Source organism: Perna viridis, chromosome 14 (assembly GCF_037379345.1).
Source record: "Perna viridis isolate PV_CMFRI_1.1 ecotype Kerala chromosome 14, ASM3737934v1, whole genome shotgun sequence".
Taxonomy (NCBI): Eukaryota; Metazoa; Mollusca; class Bivalvia; order Mytilida; family Mytilidae; genus Perna; species Perna viridis.
Window position 1 is genome coordinate 1,534,958 of NC_142458.1, and position 19,359 is coordinate 1,554,316.

The 19,359-nt window shown below is 33.3% G+C and overlaps 1 protein-coding gene across 1 annotated transcript in view; it reads right to left on the reverse strand.

The window, feature by feature from the left end:
- The window catches only part of LOC148597695 (transmembrane 9 superfamily member 1-like), a 36,531-nt gene that overhangs the window by 8,877 nt on the left and 8,295 nt on the right, over positions 1–19,359 (reverse strand). The window contains exons 4-12 of the mRNA XM_088560085.1: positions 10,156–10,260; positions 9,495–9,613; positions 7,906–8,015; positions 6,554–6,617; positions 5,125–5,196; positions 4,117–4,264; positions 2,068–2,193; positions 1,272–1,364; positions 744–854 (exon numbers count right to left, since the gene is read on the reverse strand). Coding sequence (XP_088416211.1) covers positions 744–854; positions 1,272–1,364; positions 2,068–2,193; positions 4,117–4,264; positions 5,125–5,196; positions 6,554–6,617; positions 7,906–8,015; positions 9,495–9,613; positions 10,156–10,260 — 948 coding nt within the window. The remainder of the gene's footprint in view (positions 1–743; positions 855–1,271; positions 1,365–2,067; positions 2,194–4,116; positions 4,265–5,124; positions 5,197–6,553; positions 6,618–7,905; positions 8,016–9,494; positions 9,614–10,155; positions 10,261–19,359) is intronic.

The following is a 19,359-nucleotide window of genomic DNA, read 5'->3' on the forward strand; positions in this document are numbered from 1 at the left end:
CGATTCAAGGTTAATGTATCTTAATGAATCAAATTAAGTTAGGTAAAGAATTCTTCATACAACAAAAAAAAAAAATCTGCAAAAAAAGGATGGGAGAAATGAACAGTCTCTTAACTCCCATAAAAATTGCCGAATCAAAATAGCGGTTAACTACATATGGTGACAAACAATCCTACAAAATTTTGTCAAATTCTGTTCTGCCGTTTCTGAGGAGTTGCGTCCACAAGCTTTGGATGCATGGACAGACGGTAGCACACCAGCATTTCTATGTTCCCGCTCCCCATCCCGAGACAAAAATGTGAAATTGTAAGTAGATTATATTCCAGTTCAGAAATGCATTCATTAATTTAGCCTGATTCAAGTTTGATCTTTTTTGTTTTTTTTTCTGAGTAAATCTACTCATAACACTTGGGTGTATAAGTATGGATTCTAGTTGCATAACAATTCAATTATTAATATTAATATGAACTTAAGAAAAACGCTTACCTTCCCTTAAAGCCCCCAAAAAAGGGGTCAAACTTAAAACTCCAGCATATTTTTTTGGCATTTTAAAATCGTTGATTGGAAATGATTTTAGTACTAATGCTGCACATATTCACAAATTCTACTATAAGTAAATAAAATTTTAACAAACAAAAGTCAGTAATGTAGTAAATGTCTAAAAAATATAAGATCTGGAGTGGAGCAGATACTGGGATTCTTGTCCAAAAATATATTTGTTTTTCACATCACTAGTGTCTTACCAAATAGCCATAAACACATCAGTAATATCACAGTCTGCCATGGAAGAGCCTGTGTTGTTCCATATCCCCAGGCTACAGAGTTCACAAAAGCCCACACCAGGAAAAACGGGGCTGAAATACAATAATACTTTGATAGATATTCGAGTGATAAGTTGATGGTTGCTAACTGGAACCTGCATAAAATACTTATATGTGTTTCACAGCATAAAGAACTACATATAACGAGAATAGGTAAGGAGTATATGTCAACAATCACACTGGGATGAAAATGTTAGACCGAGGCCACCCATTGGTCTTGTATTTTGTCATGATATTTTTGAATGTACCTTTAACCGTTTTTGTTGTTTTTTTTGTAATTCTATAAAGAAAAAAGTAAAACGCGATAAACTAATGAATTATAACAAAACAAGTCTTAAAAAATGGAAGAATGAGGTGACTTTCAAGAGACTAAGCTCACTCATCTTGTATTTTATGGGAATTTTGTTGCTAAAATAGTAATTATCTTGTAAAAAACGTTTATGTACTCACCAGCAAATAGACAGGATGTGAGGTTGAGATTCCAAACCCAGTTATCTCCCCCTAGAACTTTAAACATGTTAGCAGCTACGTAACCAGCTATACCTACAATATAACAGTTGGGAGTAAAAAAACCTTAAGTGTTAGTAAATAATATGATAAAGAAATTGTGAAAGTTAATTCCACTCTGCAGTGTCAGAGTAGTAGTGGATGGAAACTGGGGAGGGATGGACTATCATACAAAACTACAGACTAATTAAAAATTTTCAACCACAATACAGACATGGTTTTATGGAGTCAACCAAAAAAGCTGAAACTGTCATGATCGGAAGTAAACATAAGTTAAAAAAAGAACTGTAATGGTAAATTTAGGATTTGAAAAAGCGGAAGAGAATCACGTCTGAAAAAAGGAAATAAATGAAAACAATACATTAATGTTATAAATTTTCAGTCTAAGGGCAGAATTACTCCTACACTGACAAATGTGACATCACTAAAGCTGCTTAAATTCACAATAACCCCAAATTATTTTAAGCTGAACTAGTAAGGAATCCTCAGGCAAAACTACAAGGATGGGGATATCAGTTGTAATTGGTGAGCCATGGGACATCAGGTATCACAGAGGTGAATCCAGGATTTAAGGTTGGGTAAGTAAATAGAACTATAGGTCAAGCAAAGGGAGGCGAACACAAATTTTGGGGATAAAATTTGTAAAAATGAAGATATTTGTTTCCCTCAATTTTAGTGGACTACACTGGGGTTCCATACCTGATGTAAATGCATACAAAATTACACTGAGATTCAATACCTGATGTAAAGGCATACAATATAACTCCTGCAGAGTTAATAGAACCATGATGATGTACATTAAACATCCCTAGTACAGCCATCAACATTATACCAGTGGCTAGGGCTAAAAACTGGCTTCCTACACCTGAAAACAAAAGGAAATGTAGAAATAGTAAATACAGTCAGACCTTCATAAGTGGTGTAGAAAGAACAAGGTCAAAATTGTCAAATTATCCAAGGTACAAGTCATCAAAGATCAAGTATGAAAATATATTGATAAGTTATTGCTTCTGCTGTTAAAATTATGTTTTTGTGCTTCAACATATCACTTTATCAGGGTACTTGAGAAATTGAATAAGCAATGCTATATGTTGACAAACTTTGATCGTGTAATAAATAGCTGACTTCGAGACATCAGAGTTAATAACCTTGATTGATTGATTGATTGTTGGGGTTTAATGCCTAAGTCGCAATATTAAAGCTATATTCAGGCGATGAACATGAAATGGACGATAAAATAAACATGAAATAATGATGAAATGAAAAATGGGGTGGGACAGAAGGATAATGGGGAGAAGTTGGTAGGGTCGGGCAATTTAGCCTTATTTGGCGGAGCCCTATGGTTCCTACTCCAGGAGAATACCACATAAGGGTTCTTTAAGGAGGAACGTGGCATCTTTCCCAACATGGTGCACCACTATGGTTTGTGGTCAGGTTTTTTGTATTATAGCCTGACGACCCCAGCATGTAACATGGCAGGGGTACCCCATTCCATCACCTGGTGCACACATCCCAGTTGCTCTGTGGGCAGATCGCCTAGCCCCCAGCTAGGTTTCTGAGCACTATCAAGTTCCTTTTTACGACATGCTTAGCGCTGCTGCAGGCCTATTTTTTTGACAACTGGACCTGCATGGACCTTGAAGACCATTGAAAAAATCATTTTATCCAACTTTTTAATTCATCTGAGTAAGAGTCATCAAAAGTAGAATTGTATTTTAGTAAGAGAAGATTTTCCTTGGACACTAAAATAATTATCCCAGAATTCAACTCTTCCCAGTTCAACACATTGAGATTTGACTGAATATCCAAGTATAGCAGAAAGTTTTCATAGGTGTCGAGTTTCAAGATTTTTTTTTTCCAAATAAAGCATCATTTTTTCGTAGTGTTTTTTTTTGTTGTGATCAACCTAACTATGAAGAAGTCAAGCTACGACTACATTTGTATTAAGCTGTACTCTTTTGACTTCTTGAAAATAGTTACAATTAAAAACTCATCAAAATTAAACTGGAAATTCACTTGGATTTAGTAACCTAGATGTCAGACCCGAATAGTATCAGATTTTATTTATCATATTTATCCAAAATTTCAGTATTACAAATTTCAAAATGCCTTAAACACTGCGGCTTCATTCCTTGTATTGCACATGACAGAACCTCTCAGTGGTGGATTTGGCTTCTTATTTCCATAGTTTTGGTTTTGAGTACTACTTGAATACAATAATTTTTTGGATTATGATCTTCCTATATATTTGACACTTATGCTGCTGATGATAGGTTATGCCTTGACACACCTGTACAGCATATCGAAATTTGCAATAAATATTATTGCTTTTTTTTGTATGCATTACTTTAAGTCATGCACATATTGATTTATAATTAAGTATCAGTCCACATAAAATTCAGACACTGCCAATGGTTAAGTGATTCATAGTGAAGAAAAACCCACCAAACAAATGAAGCTTTTTCAGTCTACATATGCTACATAACAATAATCATTTCTGCATTCAGATCTGTACTGAAATCAACTAAATCAAACTAATACAAGAAAGATAACTCTTGCAAAGTGCAAATTTCATTTACAATCTATACAGCTTTTATCCCAAAAACACACAACAACCAAATGAAAAACTAAGACTGGTTATGTGATCAGTAACTTTTCCTGAACGAGAAATAAAACGGACTTTGGTGGGTTATTGACATGCATCATGCATGAATCCCCTTCTGTCTGATTTTTTAGAAAGACTGCTTCTTAAATAATCATCATTTTAAAACAAGGTATGGACAATTACCCAATATAGCACTAAATACACTTTTATAAGGTGGAAATCTAAAAACATCTGTATGAATAATTTTCCATCCATTATCTTCTTGGTCCAAATCATCACTTTCTTCATCATCAACATTATATCTAGCAAAGTCACTCTTCAATACTCTAGTCTGAAATGTAATTTAAGAAATAAATCATGGGCTCTATTCATTTGATAAATGATCATTTTTGTGGTACTCTTTTACCGACAAGGGTTAAATATCAAAAAAAAAAAAAAAAAAAAAAAAAAAAAAAAAAAAGAAGATCAGCCTATAGTAAAACAATAATAAAACAGAGTTTCCTTCATTTATTTCTGTTCTAAAAGGACTATTTAATTCATAATTTTAAAAGATGCAGTCCATCTTTTCCATGAAATGGTGACTGTTATGCAGCAAAATTCTGTTTTGCTGTTTGTAAAATTGAAAATTTGTTTAATTTATCTATGATGTTGATCTTATTACAGCTGTGGTTGAAGCATGTCATATTAGAATCTATATTGCAGTATTTTGACTGTAACTTATGTGGTCATAGGAGTCCGTTGACAGATTTGATCACAAAATTCCTGGAAAAATATCTTCTGCTTTAAATATTAATCCTTAGATTGACTGGTTAATTGGTTATAATTTAATACCCAATGGCAGATATACGATGAGAATGATTGACCAATCAAATACATCCTGTTTTGTATTAAAATCTTTATTGTGCGAGTTCACAGAAGCAACAGCTTGCAAGTAAGCATGCAAACACATAATTCTGGCTCTGAGTCAACCAGTGGCTGTTTTTTTTGTGTACATATATTTCCCACTTCTGCTTTTTATTTTACCACATTGTCCATGATATTCTACCCGTACTTCTGATTTTTATTTTACCACCGTCCATGATATTCTACCAGTACTTCAGATTTTTATTTTACCACACCGTCCATGATATTATACCCTTACTTCTGATTTTTATTTTACCACACCGCCCACGATATGCTACCAGTACTTACCAGTATAATGACAACAAAACCGATCAGGAGGAAAACCAGAACCATGGAGTTTATTATAGACAGCCAATGGATCTACAACAGTAAAGTACATTGATCATTACGTATTCTCCTTTAGGTGGTGTCAACATGCAAGCCTTCAGTGAGCACGTTAAAATTCAAAAACCATCATGAAGAGTGGAAAAACAAAAACTATTTCTCCACTCAATATGGTGATGATTCAATTTTCAACAACCAAGCCTTTAGTGAGCATATTAATACTTGAATGCCATCACACACAGTGGAAAAATAAAAATTATTTCTTCACTCAAAATGGCAAAGAAGCAAGCCTTTAATAAGTATATTAAACTTCAAATTTCATCATGGATATTGAACAAATAAAATATTTCTTCTATCATTATGATAAAGATTAGATTTTCAACAAGCAAGCCTTTAGTGAGCATATCAAAATTCAAATTTTATAGTGGATAGTGAAAAACTAAAAACTATTTCTTCACTAAATACTGTAAACAAGCAAGCCTTTAGTGAGCATATTAAAATCTAAACTTCATCACAGAGAGTGGAAAAACAATTAACATTAAATCAAGACTTGGCCAAATAAATACAAAATAAACACCAGTATTTAATGTACAGATGGCAATTATCAACAGTATCCAGCTACTCAATGAACAATCAGGATTAATGTAATACTCAAATAGTACTTTTTTTTCTTATTTGTGGGTCCTTGTTTTCATGAATAATTACTAAAATTAACATTTGTGAAAATAAATACTTAACGAAAATGAGTTCAATCAATCTGAAACAACAGATCAAGAAACAAAAGAAAAACAAAACATCTTCCTTTTGGAAAAATATTGGAACAAAATACATAAAATTTCTTTCAGTACTTGGAGTTATTGACTAACAGATAGCAATATACATTTGTGTACCATAATACATGCATGTTAGGCTTTAGGTGGGGGATAAAACATTAAATTCATCAATATTATAAAGCCTACAGTTGAGGATGGTAACCTAGATTACAAAACGAAAGAAGAATATTGCTTGAGACAAAGTTCAAGTTATATTTTTTATGAGTGAAAGGATAGTAAAAATTTTTTGCACTCATATAATAATCATTTATCTGTGATGAAAGTATTAGGTGACTAAGAACATTCAGTATGATGAGTGCATAAATCATTAAAAAATGGGTTAAAAAGAAAAAGCAAAATTTCATTAAACAGTAAGTAGATATAGGCCTGAAATAAGATCCCATGATATGAACATTAAACAGTAAGTAGATGTCCTACAAGCCTGAAATCAGATCCCACAATATGGGACCCATAAATGATGCTGGATACCAAATACCAAGAGGCTGCGATTAGTAGTTGCTGAGAAAAGTGTTACAAAAATAATGTGAAGATCAGCTAAAAATCATCAATAATGTACCTACCTCTAATGTTTTAGGAAAGAAGCTGTTATCTCTCACTCTCTTGGCTCTTTCTACATAAGGTGTGCTGAAATGAAGAATTTATATCATACTATTAACCTTAATCATTCTTCGTAAGTACTAGTCAATATTAAATTCTGGCATTTCCTATGGTAGGGGTGCTTTATGGTGTCGAAAATCCAAACGAACAAAATCAACAAACTGATTTTTATTTCACCACCGTCCATGATATTCTACCAGTACTTCTGATTTTTATTTTACCACACCGTCCATGATATTCTACCCTGTCTTCTGATTTTTATTTTACCACATCGTCCATGATATGCTACCAGTCTACGTATGGTATATTTTTATAGCATGGTACAATGTAGCACTTACAGTGTTCTAGGATTCCTATTTTCCATTACCCAGGGCAAGTGAAATTTAGGTCAGGGAAAGTTAGGTACTTAGTTACACTTTCCCGTGGCAAGTTGAAAACATATGCTGTAAGGATTTGTTTTGTTAGGAAAGCAGTCATTGACTGTGGGAAAGTTGACTTTATACAGATTTTTCCAGAGGAAACCTCAATTCTTGAAAAATCCTAGAACACTGATTTAAGGTACACAGATCAGTATTTTCGTGCAAATTGTTTCCTCATCATTTATTGAAGGCTAATGGGTGGCCTGGGCATACATTATACCAGTGGAGTTGTTATCTCTTTGACATATACACCAGACCTATTCTACATTATCCCAGTGGAGTTGTCGTCTCCTTGACATATACACCAGACCTATTCTACATTATCTCAGTGGGGTTGTCGTCTCCTTGACATATACACCAGACCTATTCTACATTATCCCAGTGGAGTTGTCGTCTCCTTGACATATACACCAGACCTATTCTACATTATCCCAGTGGAGTTGTTGTCTCTTTGACATATACACCAGACCTATTCTACATTATCCCAGTGGAGTTGTTGTCTCTTTGACATATATACCATACCTATTCTCGCTATACATTCCACTTTTATTAAAATCAACCAAATCAAAAATGATAACTCTTACAAATAGCAAATTTCCTACACAATCTATATAACTTTTATCTTGAAAGTGCAACGAACAAACGTTGATTTTAGACTGATTACATGGTCTGTAAATGTTTCTGAATTAGAAATAAGAGTGAATTTGGTAGGTTTTTGATATGCATGAATCACCTACTGTCTGATTTTTATAAAGACTGCTACTAAAATCAACAAGACATTGGAAGTAATGTTGTTCTAAATTGTAATCTTTCATGAGATTCAGCTAGATTTTGACTTTCGCTGAAACTCAGCAGCTTTAAAAAAAAAAAAAAAAAAAAAAAGATCTCCTCCCTACCTGCTAGGTATCCATTTTACACTGTAAGTAAAAACCACCTCAAATGGAGCACTGACTTTATCTAAACTAACAGGTGCCTGTTCTTTGGTGGTTACATTGGCAAATATAATCTGGAATATAAAATGTGAAATGTAAAATAAGCATATAAAAGCAACTGGTATCAGGTACAATATAAGATAATTTCTTGGACAATGCTTTCATAATATGGCTGTAGCAGTAAACCTTTGTTTACAGTCTAATAAACATAGAACAATACCATCTCATTCTGGGTAATGATTACATTTAAAAACGAAAATAAGGCATCTAATTGCACATGAAATTATACCTGCATTGTTGTGTTACCTAGAACACCTAATACCCCAAAGAACCAATTTTCACAAGTCAAAGAAAGATAACTCCAACTCATCAAAATAATTTTTTTTTAGGTGAATACAACACAAAATGGCTGAGTGTAAAAATAAATCAATCAAACTGAAATTCAAACTTCATTTGTATTTGATGATACTTAATAACTATATAAAGCTTGAAAGATCCTTAAATACCATCTTAAGTTGTCATCTGGAAACTGTCAGGGACACAGAGATGGATGGAAACCCAAGTTTTCAGAGATTTATCACATAATACTTTGCTACTTTGTTTGGCAAGGTATAATAATAACTATTTACCTGACCATTATAGCAATCAGTGCTGAATTGTGCATAAAACTTATAACATTTAGATTAAATTGATAACTATAAATTGATATCACTCCTCACTAATTGTTTTATATCACATGAAAAGCTGCAACATATGTTATAAAACATTATGAAACATAAGTTTAGGCCCAATATGGAAATTGATCTTTTTATGTCCATAAAGTCACATGATGACAATATTTTTTTTCTAAATTATATGAAAATCATACCTTTCTCATATGATAATTCCGATGGAAGGCATATAATTACCACGTGATTTTTATTTACCTCTTTTCTATGAACATATGTTCATCAGGTGTTTTTCAAAACATGTGAAAAACATATTCATCTTGACCCACACTTAGAGATCGATGGTCAAGGAAAACTATTGACCAAACTTTACCACAAACGTAATGATTTTTCATTCAGAATTGTTAACTTTCCTTTCATCTGTGGCAACATACCTTCAGCACCTGCATATTGAGTTTTCATATCACAGCTCATACGTTATGCCAGAGATCACTGTAACTATACAGACTTTTTGTAACACAGTAGACTTCCTACAATTAGGCTTCTGGAACAGGATTATGTTACTACAAGATTGAAGTAATCACTGCAGAAGTCTTATGGCCAACATCATGAGCGCATGGATCATAATGGTGTATCCATCTGCAACATGAAAACAGGTTTTGAGTTGTGTCTTACCAGTTCACTCAACACAGAGGTTGAGTTGTCCTACCTGATCTCCACTGTCCCCAACACTGAAGTTGAGTTGTGTCCTACCTGATCTCCACTGTACCCAACACAGTAGTTGAGTTGTGTCCTACCTGATCTCCATTGTACTCGACATTGAAGTTGAGTTGTGTCCTACCTGATCTCCACTGTACTAGACTTTGAAGTTGAGTTGTGTCCTACCTGATCTCCATTGTACTCAACATTGAAGTTGAGATGTGCCCACAGAAATATCTTATGATTATGAGGTAAAAATCCTCCCTCTTCCAAGTGACCAATGAAGCCCCTAACTGGAATCTCATCTGTAATTGAAATTAAGGAAATATAAAGTATAAACATTAAATTAGCAGACATGATGCTTTTCTACAGTAGAAAGGTATCATGTAAATTTCAAAACAAGTTAAAAGATTAAAAAACATTGTACATTGTAAATACATATTCTCTCATTTCTGAATGAAAAGAACCTTAATTTTGTCTTTTAATGGTCAGTCTGTAAGAATTAGGCAGAGGACGAAACAAGATCAGAAAATACACACAGCTTAACTAAGTGTGCCTTCAGAAACAAGAAATAAAGACAAGATTTTAAATATTATTTTGGTAAAATATGATATAATTTCAGTGGAAGGAATTGTGAATGAACATTTCAGGGGCAGATAACTCTAACAAAGCCTAAATCATTTACATTTGAATGAAATATTTTCAAACATATCTAGAGATGCAGATATCAGACGGTGGTCAAATTAAATAGAGAAAACATTGTCAGATCAGTGGGTTTTTGAATGTTTTAGATTTTTCCATTTTGCCTGATTATTACCAGGACTTGTCTTTCTTGATAGATTTATACCTATTACAAATTCAAAGTAATACAGATCTTCGATTGCATCTCTCAACAGCTGTAGATCTTGCTCAGAATAGGTTACCTTACACAACTCCTTCTTGTCTGCATTTCCTGTAATTCAACAAATGAATAAAATAACATTGTAATGCACACTAAATGCAGCAAAATGTTGTAGACATTGTGGTGTTAAGAAACCACTATCTACAGTAAATAGGAAGCGACCAACCTGGAAAGGCCAAATATGGTACGAGTCATCATGCAAAAAGCAATATACCAAGTCTAAGCACTTCCTTTTTAAAAATGGAAGTTAAGAAATCTGTTACAGAAATGTGTAAAGGACTGACAAACAAGGTGATTGCAATAGAGGAATAATTTCTACATATTTCATGTACATACAGTAAAAGCTATACTACCCAATGCTTTTCGAAGATTCAAGTCTGAATCATTATTGTAAATGCTATACAACTCTTGTAGCTTTAAAACAGTATCCATAAATTACATTCCCTGAAAGATGATTAAACTACCTAAATGCACAGCCACATCTTGACAAAGTGATCATAATCATTATTGGACTGATACAAAACAGTGATGAACAATAAAATCAGCTTGTAACTTTCAAAATCCCCTTCAGTGCAAATAAAATGCTTTGCATTGTACAGCTTGATATGATTGCACAGGTTGAACACTGAACACTTAGGGAAGTATTGGCACACCAGTCAAGCTTGATACAGCCCTAAATTTCAATTCTGATTAAAAATTTGACAAGTGATAAGAATTTCACAAGGATTAAAGTAGCCCCATTCGGCCCCTTATTCATGACTGGTTCCAAACACGACTACAAAATAAATCCCTGCCTTCTTTTTTTGGTATAGTAAATTGTGGTACAATATCAAAGGGATCAAATCACATTGTCAAATTATTGTGTCCAGATATTATGAAACACTTCTTTCTTGCCCCTTTTTCTTAAACAGTTCAAGCCACGATCCCCAAAATCAAGCCCAACTTTCCTTTGAGAGTATGGCATTTTGTGGTACAATTTATTCACATACATTTATAATTATTGTCAGGATATTACAAAAATGCTTGTTGCTGGTCCTTAATTCTTAAACAGATCAAGTCACAACCCTAAAAATCAATCCAAACCTTTCTTCGGTGTTATGGCACCTTGTGATACAATTTCAAAAAAACATGTCAAGTTATTGCCTGAACATCATTACATGAGATGTCTACAGACAACAATGACAACACAATTTTTTTTCATGTTCGTATAAAAACCTAAAACTTCATGATAAGTATGTTTGTACTTTACAATAAATCAATAAATTCTAACATGAAGAACAAATTGATGTTACTATTATCCCTACAATGAAAACTCGATACCCCTTCTCCCTAAAGTCCAAAATAATTCATGTTTGTTTCTTTGTTTGGGTTTAATGTCCAAGCAGCAATATTTCAGCTATATTCAGACAATGAACATGAAATGGATGATAAAATGAACATGAAATGAAGAAAAAAAAAAGGATGGGTCACAAGGATAATAGGGTCGACAAATTTTGATTGCCACTGGAAAAAGGGGTGATGGGTAAGGTAGGGCAATTTAGCCTCCTGTGGCGGAGCGCAAAGGTTCCTACTCCTATCGAATACCACATTAGGGTTCTTTAACGTGCGAGGAACGTGGCATCTTTCCCAACACGGTGCACCACTATGGTTTGTGGTCAGGTTTTCCGTATTATAGCCTGACAACCCCAGCATGTAACACGCCAGGGGTACCCCATTCCACCACCTGGGGTACACATCCCAGTTGCTCTGTGGGCAGAGCGCCTAGCCCCCGGCTAGGTTTCTGAGCACTATTTAGTCGCCTTATACGACAAGCTTAGCGCTGCTGCAGGCCTATTCTTTTAACACCCGGACCTGCACGGGGACCAAAATAATTCAAATAGTTGTTCTGCAGTAGCTTCACAACGTAAATATTGTTCATGTGAAATTCACATCAAGTTCACTTAACATGAACTTCATGTGAAGACTCAATTCATATGAATTTTTACCTAAAATATAAATGAATGGTAAATTCGCATGAAAACATGAAAATAAACTTGCCTGTGTATATTTTTTTTAAGAAATTAGTTATCCCAATAATAGATTAAAAATCTTGACCAATGTCTAAGCAAGGCTTTAGCATTATACATATGTAAATAAAATTATTAACAAAGAGAAATCAGTAGGAGAACAACTCCCCTAAACAAATTCAAGTCCATAAACAATTTGAGCAAATCAGAATGAGAACAAATTGCCCCTCCTCTAAAAAAAAATAATCAAGTTCATAAACAAACTGAAGCAACAATTTAAAATTTTTGGGTCAATAATCACAGAACTACAATTGTTAACAATGAATAAACTAAACACGGACTACCATTTAAGGTCAGCGATACCCACATAGTTTATCTTCCGTGCTGAATGATAGACAAGAAATCTATAATCCCTTTCAATTTGCATTTTTTCAGATAATTCTTAGCAATCTGATTTCAGGATGATAAAAACAAAAGTCGGCTTAACGTCAACGTTGAAGGAATCACCACTGATTAAACTGTAACTATCTAAATTCGATGATTTGCTGCACGAAATGACTGGGATATTTTTTTTTAAACAAAAATATCTTTGATATATCTGGTATACTAAGTCATTAAGTCCAGAGAATCGTTTATTTCATGTTCCAATCTTGTCTACCTTTATTTCATGTTCCAATCTTGTCTACCTTAATTTCATGTTCCAATCTTGTCTACCTTTATTTCATGTTCCAATCTTGTCTACCTTAATTTCATGTTCCAATCTTGTCTACCTTAATTTCATGTTCCAATCTTGTCTACCTTTATTTCATGTTCAAATCTTGTCTACCTTTATTTCATGTTCCAATCTTGTCTACCTTTATTTCATGTTCCAATCTTGTCTACTTTTATTCCTCCTGTTTATTGTTCTAATTGATCATTCTTATGATGAAATCAGAGTTTATTTTTTAAATTTTACATTTTTTGTTCAAAGTTACATACATTGTTATGGTAGGTATAGTCAAATTCATATACTGTAAATATATTAATTTTCACAGTGCACTAATTTTGGGTATTTTCGCAGTAGATAGAAAAGCGCAAAAAATAGTACATTTATACCAGCACAATTGAGTTTTAACACTATAGAACGCTAATCGTTTTTTGAAACCATGAAAATTGATACCGCGAATATGTTCAATTGACAGAATCCGCAAAAATTAAAACGTTTGCAGTACATGTAAAATAGTGAAAATAGGAAATTCCTATGAAACAGAAGTTTATTGGAGGGCAACCTAAATTGCTTATGCCCCATCTAGGGAATGCATTTGAATTATTGATTCCATAGGCCTGCATGTCTTTTTTCAATGTAAATTTTTGCTGTAGCTAGGCCCACTTCATAAGGGACCTTCAGAATACACTAGGAGTACTGCACTTAAAACATTGGGGTTTGAAGAAATAGATCTAGAGGTAAGAAACACCAAAACAGTTGGTTCACTTCCAAGTAAAAACAAATTCTTAAGGTTATAAATTTGATTGCATCTATCTTTTTGTCAAGAATTCCAATGATTTCAAAGAATCTAATACACTTCACCCTGATTAATTAATGGAATAAATATTCACAATATGAAGTGCAATTGTTTGAACAAACACATATACATATTACTATATTCATTACCGCCTGACTCTTTCAATTACAGATTTTTTAGACCACAGAATCTGTGAAATCATAATTTGGCAGATAACAAGTCACAGCACATTTGTCCCCTGTAGGGTATGGCATTAAAGGATGTCCTACTGTCCAAGACAGGTAAAAAAATGATATTTGGGAAAGTAAAAGGTATATCCTACTTGTCAAAAGGACAAACGAAGCTTAGGTATTTTTTCACTTGCGTTAATTTAAGGAAAACCTGCATTTGATTTGCGATAAGTGGAATTTGCACCAACTTGCTCAGTTGAAAAAGGTTCACAAAATGTCAATGTTTGTCCCTGTACTGGTATGAAAACAAACTGAATACTGAGAAAGTACTATTGTTCGTGGGGTACCAATTTTGGTGGATTTCGTAAGTTAAACCATGAATTTTAATTCCATATGAAAAGGGATTATTTACTTTAAATTATATGACTGGATCATCAAAACAACAAATTCAATAATCCACAAACTTGCACTTTTCCCCTAAACCACAAAAATTGATACCCACAAATATAAGTACGTTCACAGTAATTCAATATATAAGTTATAACCAAGCAAGAAATTATCAAATAGTTTACAAATATCCAGTCATATTGAATTGCTAACAATTTTATAGCAAACATGGAAAAAGCATTGTGATTATTTTACAGGATACATACTGGAACAGTAATTTTGAAGTCAACAGAAATTATCACAGTGACATTGTTACAGAGAGATGTGACATTCAGTCGAGAAATTGAAAACTGGACCTTTTTGAATGAAACAGACCTCTAAATGACAGTGAAAGGTAAACGAAAATATAGTAGGTGCTCAGGACCTTAATAAATGAAATTTCAATGGTCTTGCATCAGAAATTGATGGTCATTGAACCCCTGGATACTGTACAAAATTTGTATTATGATATAATTTTGGAGTGATAATTGTGCAAAATGGTGTTCAAACTTTTGCAGGAAATTTTCATAATTAACATCAGCTAAAATTTAGCTGTTAATATGTGTATCTTTAAACCTGAATTGAAAAAAAAGTACAAGTGCTAGTTTGTTTGTTTGTTGGGGTTTAACGTCCGAGCAGCAATATTTCAGCTATATTCAGACAAACAAGTGCTAGTTCTCTGTTGTAAAATTACTCTATGTTTAGCTCATGGTATCAGTAGAAATATCTATAAGATGCCATAGCCTCTATTAACGTCATAGTATTCTAAATGCCATTTTTCAACTTCAGAGCAATATGACACATCTTAAATTCTAAATTTCTTTTGCAGATTGAAAAACAATTTGAGGAAGAAAGACAGTGACCCCAAAACTGTCCCAAATTAGATTGCATTTAAGCTCTGGTCTTATCTCCTGCAGAGAAGAAGAAAAATTAAGGCTTTTTGTACTGAAATTTACGAGATAAGGAGATTTACAACTCGTCATGGGATAATCGGGAATTTGCTGTATGATAGGGATTATGGTCCATAAGAAGCTTTGCATGTTTCTCCAGATCAACTTGGTGATTGAACGCACGGCAGTATCACAGCTGATGGGACTAATCATCGCTACGGAAAAATCCTCTTCACCAGCTTTAGGTCGACAGCAAAGATGTACCTTCGAAGGCTTCTTCTCTAATCTCATTGATTGGCGCATTATGGGAAAGACGGAATCTGGTCTTAAAATGGTCATGAAGTTCTCTATTTCATTTCATATTTATTTTGATTAAGTAGAATCATAAATTTTTAAGTTGGTCTTTATTCTGACAGAAATCTAATTAAACTTTATTATTTCCAACTAAATTCCAAATTCAGAATCTTCTTAGAGCACATGCAAAGTTGGCACTGCACGGTATCAAATCTGATTACTTCAATGCCTACATGTAATAAAAGATTAAACATTATTACGATTACTTCACGATCTCTTCTCTGTCTTATATGTAAATATGACAAAGATTTACTCCATAACCTCATAAATTCAAATTTAATTTTTCATGAATTATAGATTCATCAGTCCTTTAAATAATTATCCCTGCTTCAGAGGCTTAAGCCAAGCAGAAAGGACCAACTTCATCATTATTTAGATTTACTATTTGATTAGAATTATTATCATGATTCAGATAAGCCGGCGATAGGAGAAAAAAATACTATCTCTTTCGACTAGAGTATAATTAACATTAAGATGAACATAATCCATGGGTATTACCATCATTTGCATAGGTTTATGACTTTTGTGATGAAAATGAAGTAATCATCTTCATAGATAAGGCTTCATTGAATTTATGAGGCTCACTTAAAGGTTATGTTTTGTAAAAAGGGGTTTGATGAAGGGTAACATTTTGTAAAATGAAGTGCAAGCCGTGGAAATATTGTCAAATAAAATTTGATTAGGAAGTGATTTTTGGTATAATGAATTTTCAAAAGGAATGATTCTTGAACAGTGGGGCTTGATGAGAGAAATCATTTTTTACCATGATGTTTTGAAACCATGGACTTTTTGTAAAACTGAATTTGATGTTAAGTTACATCAGCTAAATGTGTGAGGGTTCAGATGAAAGGCCCAAGAACATTTTAGATTTCAAGTCAAAAGTCCACCTGAGGTAAACCAAATGTTCTCATTAGGTATTCAAGTAAAAACACAGGCAGTGGGTTGCACACTAACAAATTTTATTTTCAAATTTTTTTTTTTTTATTATTTCCCATCATAAATGAATCCTTTCTCAAAGTTGAATGTTGGTTTTTCATTAACTGCAATGGTTAAAGAGAAAAAAAATTATATAGAGAGCATTGAAATTCATTGATCAAAGTGTTGTTGGTACTGGAGGTTTTTGATTTTTGTGAAAATTATAGTGTGATCAAAATTTCAAAAATTACATGATGAAAAATATAGTTATATGAGTATAAATATATATTTGCATTTTTTATATTGAATATAAAAAAAACCCTGCTTTTTCCCTAATATGTATACACCGAATGTCAATCCATACTTCTTATCCAACTGAACACACAAATACAAATTTAGTGCTATTTCAACATTTTCCCAAATTTTCTAAATTGTTCAAAATTAAATTTGCATTAACATTAAACTAGCGGCTCAAGAGAGCCTGAATCGCTCACCTGGTTAACCATTTGCTTATTTGAAAAACTTGAGGAATGAGACAGGCTAAGTTAAAATCAACTAAATAGTCAAATGCAAGAAATGCTTTTCATAGCATTTTCATGACCTGAACCAGAATTTTGCTAAAGGCAACAATTTTTTTTTTTCTTTCAAAAACCTGTCTTGTGACCCCTAAGTTCCTAAGTTTTAGTATAGGCTGCCATATCTATTCACGGATTAAAAATCACAAGTCATTTTGAGCACAATACACTAAAGAACTATTATGCTTATTTTCATTCAATGATCTTAAATGGTTTTAGAGAAGAAGATTTTCAAAGATTTTTCCAAAAAAAAAAACAACAAAAAAAACTGTTTCAGCGGTTGTAACTCCTACATTAGTAAATGAATGGTTTTGAAAATTTCGGCACAGGTCCTTCCCGTGATACTTAACAATTTTACCCGATGCCAGGAATTTGGTAAAGGCAAAAGTTTTTGAGTTATTTGCAAAAACTGCCATCTGACCCCTATGTTCTATTTTTAATAATGGTGGCAATGTTTTTTCATGGATCAAACATCCCAACATTCAATTTGTGTGGGATACCCTAAGGAACGTATATATCAACTTTCATTGAATTCTGTGTGATAGATTTTAAGAAGAAGATTTTCGAAGTTGCACATGTGAAAATACAAAAAAAAACTGTTTCAGGGCTGTAACTCCTACATCAGTTGACCAATTTTTTTGAAAATTTTGGCATAGGTCCGTCTCATGATGCTGAACAATATAAACCAGACAGAAATTTGCTAAAGGCAATGCTTTTTGAGTTATTTGCAAAAAAGTCCCATCTGACCCCTATGTTATATTTTTAGTAACGGCGGCCAAGTTTTTCCATGAATCACCAATCCCAACGATCATTTTGTGTGGGATACCCTAAGGAACATAAATGCCAAGTTTCATTGAATTCTGTGCAATGGATTTTGAGAAGAAGATTTTCAAAGTTGCACATGCGAAAAATGCAAAAAAATCTGTTTCAAGGGTCGTAACTCCTATATCAGTTGACCAATCATTTTGAAAATTTTGGCATAGGTCCATCTCATGATGCTGAACAATATTACCCACCAGAAATTTGCTAAAGGCAACGGTTTTTGAGTTATTTGCAAAAAACTGCAATCTGACCCCTACGTTCCATTTTTAGTAACAGCGGCCATGTTTTTTCATGGATCAAAAATCCCAACCGTCATTTTGTGCAGAACACCCTAAGGAATAATCATGCCAAGTTTAAAACCTGTCAGTCCAGTAGTTTCAGAGGAGAAGATTTTCTAAAAATTTGTCCAAGATGACGACAACGGACGCCAAGTGATGGCATAAGCTCACTTGGCCTTTGGCCAAATGAGCTAAAAACTATAGTAACAGATCATTTATTACCCTTAAATAAAACCAATTTCAGCTTAAGAAAATTATTTCCTTGATGAACATAAGATTTAAAAAAACTTAAACTTTTATCAAATTGAATGTTCCTGTCAATTCCACTGCTGTTCACTTCCTGTTTATTAATGGCAAACTATACATGAAAAGATGGAGAATTTGACTGATAATGCTTTACACATTTTATGCTTCTTGACCCATTACTTTAAGAACTAAATTTCCTGAATGCAAATTTATTACTAAATATCTTTCAAGGCCAAAAAGGAGTCCTTCATATCTTCAGTTGTTATGAAGACTAGATCTCAATATACTATTTGCAGAAATAATAGAATATTATTGAGCAGAATAATTGCAATAAACATATTTAGTTATAAAAGAGATATTGAATTATATAAAAGGAATTACATTTGAACTATATTTTTGTGTAGAATTCAGAATTCAGACAGTAGGGAAGTTCCAGTGGTAGGCTGGCAACATAAGGTATTTTGATCCTGAAGGATAAAAAAACCCCCAAAAAGGGGGATACCTCTATATTTTGGTGCAATATTAAGTTGCATTCAATGTCAGGGGACTTTAAAATAATTTTCATCCATTGTCACATTAAAAAATCTTTTTACTATTTGACATACTAAAACATTAGATTGGAACAAACTATTTGGTGGGATACCATGTGTCAACCATATCACAGGATCTGCCTGATTTTTACATGGCCAGCACATTGTTTGTTGAGTATTAAAGTCAAGCGCGACATAAAAAGTCTGTGTAGTTTCGACAAGCTCTGGCTTAACTTATGAGTTGTGATATGACCACTCCAAACACACAAGTGCTGACGGGATGTTACCACAGATGAAAGGAAACTTGACAATTCTGAATGAAAAGTCATCATGTTTGTCTTAAGTTTGGTCAATAGTTTAAATCTTACCATCGATTTCTAAGTGTAGGTCAAGATATGAGGCTGACTTCACAGCGCCTGTAGTATACTTTATTTCA